The 5,984-nt window shown below is 46.6% G+C and overlaps 2 protein-coding genes across 3 annotated transcripts in view; one reads left to right on the top strand and one right to left on the bottom strand.

Moving 5' to 3' along the window:
* The window catches only part of LOC113207759 (nuclear RNA export factor 1-like), a 28,872-nt gene extending 24,526 nt beyond the window's left edge, over positions 1–4,346 (top strand). Inside the window, exons 1-12 of one of the 2 annotated variants that reach the window (XM_026424441.2) lie at positions 988–1,146; positions 1,282–1,995; positions 2,101–2,187; positions 2,268–2,375; positions 2,447–2,588; positions 2,666–2,966; positions 3,050–3,086; positions 3,170–3,390; positions 3,468–3,636; positions 3,719–3,898; positions 3,981–4,129; positions 4,217–4,346. In XM_026424441.2, the coding sequence (XP_026280226.1) occupies positions 1,300–1,995; positions 2,101–2,187; positions 2,268–2,375; positions 2,447–2,588; positions 2,666–2,966; positions 3,050–3,086; positions 3,170–3,390; positions 3,468–3,636; positions 3,719–3,898; positions 3,981–4,129; positions 4,217–4,322 (2,196 nt within the window). In that variant the 5' untranslated portion in view covers positions 988–1,146; positions 1,282–1,299 and the 3' untranslated portion in view covers positions 4,323–4,346. Of the gene's footprint in view, positions 1–987; positions 1,147–1,281; positions 1,996–2,100; positions 2,188–2,267; positions 2,376–2,446; positions 2,589–2,665; positions 2,967–3,049; positions 3,087–3,169; positions 3,391–3,467; positions 3,637–3,718; positions 3,899–3,980; positions 4,130–4,216 lie in introns of those variants that run through there. The other variant, XM_052271090.1, reaches the window with a different exon arrangement.
* A 279-nt stretch (positions 4,347–4,625) lies between these two features.
* LOC113207741 (zinc finger protein 891) overlaps positions 4,626–5,984 on the bottom strand; it is a 5,979-nt gene continuing 4,620 nt past the window's right edge. Inside the window, exons 2-4 of the mRNA XM_052271407.1 lie at positions 5,419–5,976; positions 5,219–5,332; positions 4,626–5,130 (exon numbers count right to left, since the gene is read on the bottom strand). Of these exons, the coding sequence (XP_052127367.1) occupies positions 4,788–5,130; positions 5,219–5,332; positions 5,419–5,976 (1,015 nt within the window). The 3' untranslated portion in view covers positions 4,626–4,787. The remainder of the gene's footprint in view (positions 5,131–5,218; positions 5,333–5,418; positions 5,977–5,984) is intronic.

Below are 5,984 nucleotides of genomic sequence, written 5' to 3' on the forward strand. Positions count from 1 at the left end.
CCAGGAAGAGGGGAGAGGACGGCAGAGTCCCTCTCTCCCTCTCGCTCGCTCCTACCCCCTCCCCCACTCACCAGCAGCGCTGCGTCCGGAAACACCGGCCCCGCGCGCTGCGCCCCCACGGCCTGCCGCGGGCCCCGGGCGGGCGGGGGGCGTCCTCGCCGCCCTCCCGGAGGCGGCCCGGGCCGGGCCCCGCAGCAGAGCCTAGGCGGAGCGGGTGGAGCCCGGCTGGTTGCCGTGCCGGCCCGGCAGCGCGGCAGCGGCCAGTCCTCTATTGATTGGGAGGGAGACGCCGAGGCAGCCGAGGCAGTCGAGGGAGCACGCGCCGTGCATTCCCCCCACCACCCCCTTTCCACCCCTTCTCTCCCTTCCCTCTTCCACCCCAATCCCACTTCACCCCCTCCGACGCTCCCACTTCCCGCTCACTTATGCCCCTCGCTAAGCGGGCCAGCCACAGCCATACCGCCCGGCACCTGCACGGATGGGGGTGTGGTGAGTGAGGCATCTCTCCGGACACACGGAATCAAGCTGGAGAAAATTTGGAAAATTTATTCAGTCCCATGCCACATGGCCGGGCCATGCATGCCCTCGGCATCTTAAGCGCCATTGAGCATGGGCCATGAGCCATGAGCCTTGGCAGCAGGGAAAAATTGTCTCTGAGGTGTACTTGAAAAATAAAAATAAATGTGTTGTTTTGTATGAGGTGATTATGTGTCCTGAACAGACTTCTGATTCGGGAACCTGCAGAATCGTATCCAGGGAGGGCAAAAATTACATCCTTCTGAATGGTCTCCATACGCAGAATACCATCTACAATCTGCGTATGCCTCTCTTCTCTTTGGTGCACAGCATTGGAGCATTTTTCACTGCTTTCAACCTTTCCAACGATTGCAATCCTAACTTTGAATTGGAATACCCCGCCCATTTGGAGCGCCCCCGCCCCGCGCACGCGCTCCGGGCAGCATTTGTGACGTCATGTCCGTCTCTTTTACTCCCCCGTGGCAGACGTGAGCACTTGCGAGTGCGACTGATCTCCCCCGCGCCCCGGACGGTTTAGTTTTGTTTACACGCACCTAACCTCGGTGTTTGTGTACCTCTTTATTTAGAGGAAGAACCTGATATATATTTGGTGATACTGTACTCTTTGAAGTAAGCTATGACGCTCACGAATGTGCAGTGTCGAGTATGACGCATTGTTACATTTATTGCACTGCAATGGAATGAACTTTTTATTTAAATTGGTACTGTTTCATTAAACTAATTTTTCCTCAACTTTTGTCTCAGGAATTATAGGGTTTGGTCATGGCTGGATACCCATGGCACCCCAACCCTGGCTTATCGCCCAACATGGCTGCCTTATTAAGTCAAGCCTTGCATACAGCAGGGAATCACCGTCCCCCATTCAACTCCCATTTACTTAATGCACCGCTGTCCAACTCAAATACAGCAGTGCCACTCATGTCGACCTCTATACCTCCACCTTCTGGCCCTTTCATGTCAAATGTACCACAAAACGTTACAAGAACATCAAGTACGATCACGTTACCACCAATGTTGGCTGAAAGAAGAGAAAGGATGGCAGCCGAAAGGAACAGAATGCCACAATTAGAAAGTTCCAGTGCCAACGCTAATGGTACTTCTCATATTTCCTTAGAAAATAGTGTTCAGAGTACAAGTAATTCAACACCTCCGACAAATAGGTATTCTGAAGAAGGGGGAATGGCTGAGAGAAGTGGAGGTTTAGTGCGGTCAAATGCGGCGGGACAACTTCCAACATTTGACTTGCTAGCCAAAAGGTCTGCTCAGAAAGACCCTCCCGAAGAAGCTCCCACACCTGTGTTTAGTACTGAAATGGGCATGGGAAAGGAATGTCCTAAGCCCCCAGAGCAACAAGTCAAAAGTGTTATTGTACTTGACACTTTGAACACTCACAACAAACTATTGCCTCATGGATCACACCGCATTTTACATGATAATGACTACTGGCATAAATTTATTGTAAGTTTTATCAGTTTTTAGCAGCTTGGAAAATCGGTGGTTTTTAAATCCACATTGACAGGTTCTATATCTTTGTTTTCATATCTTCTTGTTTTTATCATTCAGATTACAGGACCAGTGGCAGGAAACAGAATTAAAATATTGAAAAGAATTTTGGAGTCAAGTGAACCCACTCTTCTTTTACCTATCATGGTAAAAATTTAAGATGAATGGTGCATATGTTCTAATGGTTTTCTTCATTTTACTTAATATAGAACTGTGTTCATTTTCAGTACCAAGAAGAAGGTGACACAGCTGTATTCTATGCTAGAAATTGTGGATCTGCAATTGAGAGACTGTGTCGTAATAATAAATTGATTTTTGAAGTTGACAAGCAAAAGGTACTGATGCTAGCCTAAATATTTCTTACTTTTCATAACTCAAGAGTAACTTACTCATTAATTTCTTTCAGTTTATCCTGCGAATAATGCTTCAGTGTGCCCCAGTAAATAAATTAAAGCTAAACGCTTTAAGTATACTCAAAAATATTTTGGAAAAAAGATACAACTCATCTGAGCGTTGCTTAGACTTGTCAAGTTTTGAGCATGATTCAGGTATATTTTTGTATATTTTTCATGTTAAGATTGCTCCATTTCATTTAAAGTAATTGATTAATTTCTCTCGTTATCAGATTTGTCCTCTTCAATGTATTGTTCTTTGAGTCAACCAAGTGCCTTGCATTATGTTCTCATAACTGCAATCAACATGCCCATAAACTTTTCAATATTAAGACTTTGTCATAATGGTATTCGTCAATTGAAAATTGAAGTTCTTATGAAAGCATCATACCTCCGTACACTTGATTTGTCTCACAATGAGCTACTGTATCAAAATGATTTGGTTGGACTGAGAGATTTGACTCAAGTCACCAAGGTTGTTTTGGATGGCAATCCTCTTTGTGCTGAGTTTAGGAGCCCGGATGAATACATAAGGTTGGATCATGTGATTAAATTATGGTGGATGGTATCGATTTATTTTTTAGTTGATTTTACCAATACATATTTTTGGTTTTCAGTCAATTAAAAACTTTAATGCCCCAACTTAGAAGTCTGGTATGTAATAATACAAAACTATACCAGTTTTTAACTTGATCTTGTCAGTTCAGTTCTCCTAACTTATGTCATAATATTTTCAGGATTCTGTAGCCCTCTTTCCAGGATCAATATGGGTCCCAAAGGAGAGAAATTTCTTATGCTCTAAAGATGGACATCAGATGGTGGATCAATTTCTCAAGCACTTTTTTGACCGGTATGATTGGAAAGATCGCCGCTGTCTTGATGGCCTGTACCATAATGATGCACTATTTACTCTCACATGTGTTCATATATCAGGGCAGAGCACATCAGAAAGTAGCTCGTATGTACCATATTTTTTAACACTATGTTCATGAATTTTCCTTTGGGATCAATGACTTACTATGCATCTACTTTCAGATTAACATGGTATAATACATACAACCATAACATAGCAAAACTGTCTGATATTTCAAAAGCTGAAAAAAATGTGTACCATGGCCCAGATGAAATTTTAGAACTTTTTAGCTCGCTACCAGCAACTGAGCATGATGCCTACTCATTTTGTGTTGACCTCATGCATTACAATGTAAGTTTGTTGGACCCTGTGTTAATTTTCATTTTAAACTGGTGTTAAATGAATTGATTCACTTAAGTAAATTATCCTTTAGGATAAAGCTGCAGTTTTAACTGTTTCGGGTATTTTCCGAGAACATCCAACTCAAGCGCCAGATCCTAACTACATGCGCAGTTTTAGGAGGGTATTTGCCTTGTGTTGTATAGCTCCCAATGAATGGCAGATTATTAACGAGCAGCTTCATCTAACAAATCTCACAACAGAGCAAGTGGAGGTGAGACAGAATTTTTTCTTGATTTTTAAAAAGGATGAATCAGTTGACCCTTCCCTATCTACCTGCGCTTTGTTTTTGTTAGTCTGCTTTCAGAATCAGGCGACCACCAGTCACAGCTCCAGTTGCTGCTTGGTTGGTGCAGGATGCTCAGTTGTTGAGTGATGCAGAGAAAGATCAAATGGCTACAATTATGATGCAACTAACAACTCTTACAAAGGAATGGGCAACAAGGCAAGTTTTCTTATGAATGTCTGCATAGATAGTTCAGATTCATTGTACTTAAGTTTCAATGCTACAATGCCGTTTTTATTTTTTCAGATTTCTACAAGAAAGTCATTGGTATGTAAGGGAGGCACTGATTGCATTTGTGAACAAGTTTGAAGCTAATGAATTACCTAAAGATGCATTTCTCAATGACAAATAAAAGGAAAAATTATTCAGTGTAATATATGACTTAGTATAGAAAAATCTTTTGCATGTTTACAAATTCCTGAATCATTTTTATTGTTTTGTTTATTATGTCGATAATATCACCTTGTCCTCTGACAAAAGAGCACACAGTAGTGGTCACACGACTCTAGTCATATTGTGCTCCTGTGTCAGATTACAGCAATTTATTGAAAGAATGTAAAAACAATGTACCCTTTTAGATTTCTAAATGACCCTTGCAATCTCTTGGGATTTGTTACAACGCCCTTTCCCCGCTACAAATATATATATATAATCGTCTTTTTAAATTCAAATTTCTTTTCATTTCTCTCCTAATTTAAAAATTTTATCACTTATGACTAGATTAACACAAAATAAAACTCTCTAATTTACAATAGGACAGACTTATAGGAAGGAACACCACACAGACTCTCTGTCGAACTTGGTCCGCCCCGAGCCGTCAGGCGGTTGGAATGGCAATGTCGGCCCCCGTCGCGCTCAGCCGCCCCTCGAGCCGCCCCTCAAGCCGCCCCTCGAGGCGCCCCTCCAGCCCAGCGCGACCGCGCACGCCCGTTTCACGCTGCTGCTTCAGCGAGCTGCCGTTGCAGTGCAGGGGCCTCTCCTCATCCTCGTCGTTGCTCTTGGTCTCCTCGCCGACGTCGACCTCGACGTCCACGTCGTCCTCGGCGTCGTCGTTGTCCGTGTCCATCTCGTTGCTGTCCCAGTCGCCGTCCTGGTGGCGCGACTTGACGTGACGCTCCAGGTCCCTTCTCCGCACCAGCACCTTGCCGCACAGGTCGCACCTGAGAAGAAAAAGAGGCGTTAGGAGGGGTGTTCCTTGGGTAGGGAATTCACTTTCACTCGAAAGTGAATACAGGTGGTGGAACTCACTTGTATGGTGTGTCTCCTTCAGCGTGCAGGCGGACGTGCTTGTTGAGGTTGCTAGGGTCGCCAAATGGACGGAGACAGTATTTGCACTTGAGAGGCTTGAAACCTGTGTGTGTTCTGCAATGCAATAAGAAACGATGTCATTATTTTTTGAAACGGAATGGACCAAGATCCATTATCATTTGGCACAATCCGGTACTCACCTGATGTGGATCTTTAGGCCGTACTTGCGAGAGTACACCTTCCCGCAGTAGATGCACAGATGGCCCTGCTTGGAGCGGCCGAGGTTGCTGACGAGGGTCTCCATGTCGGAGGCGTGCTGGTGGTAGCTCGCCTGGTGCGCCTGGACGGCGTGCTGCGGCGGCGCGTCGCGGACCCTGGTGGCCCCGAGGCCGTGGTGGCTACCCAAGAGCCCACCGAGGCCCATGGCCTCCGGTGGCGGTGGCAGCGGCCGCGGCAGCAGGGAGTGGTGGTGGTGGGCGGGGCTGAGGGCGGGCAGGGGCAGGGGCAGCGTGGGCACGCCGGGGCGCAGCGCGGGGCTCGACAGCGCCCAGTGGTGGAACGCCCCGAACAGGCCTTGTGCTGGCGTGGGCCCCGGGGCGGGACCCGGACTCGCCGCCGTCTGCCCGTTGCTCCCGAGGCTGCCGTTGAGGCTACCATTGACGCTGCCGTTGGCACTGCCGTTGAGGCTGGAGCTCAGCCTGCTCAGCGAGGAGACTCCGCTGTCGGCCGACGTGTTGCTGGCAGTGGCCCAGTACGGCCTGAACGC

Source organism: Frankliniella occidentalis, unplaced genomic scaffold (genome assembly GCF_000697945.3).
Source record: "Frankliniella occidentalis isolate FOCC.00 unplaced genomic scaffold, Focc_3.1 Scaffold6, whole genome shotgun sequence".
Classification (NCBI taxonomy): Eukaryota; Metazoa; Arthropoda; class Insecta; order Thysanoptera; family Thripidae; genus Frankliniella; species Frankliniella occidentalis.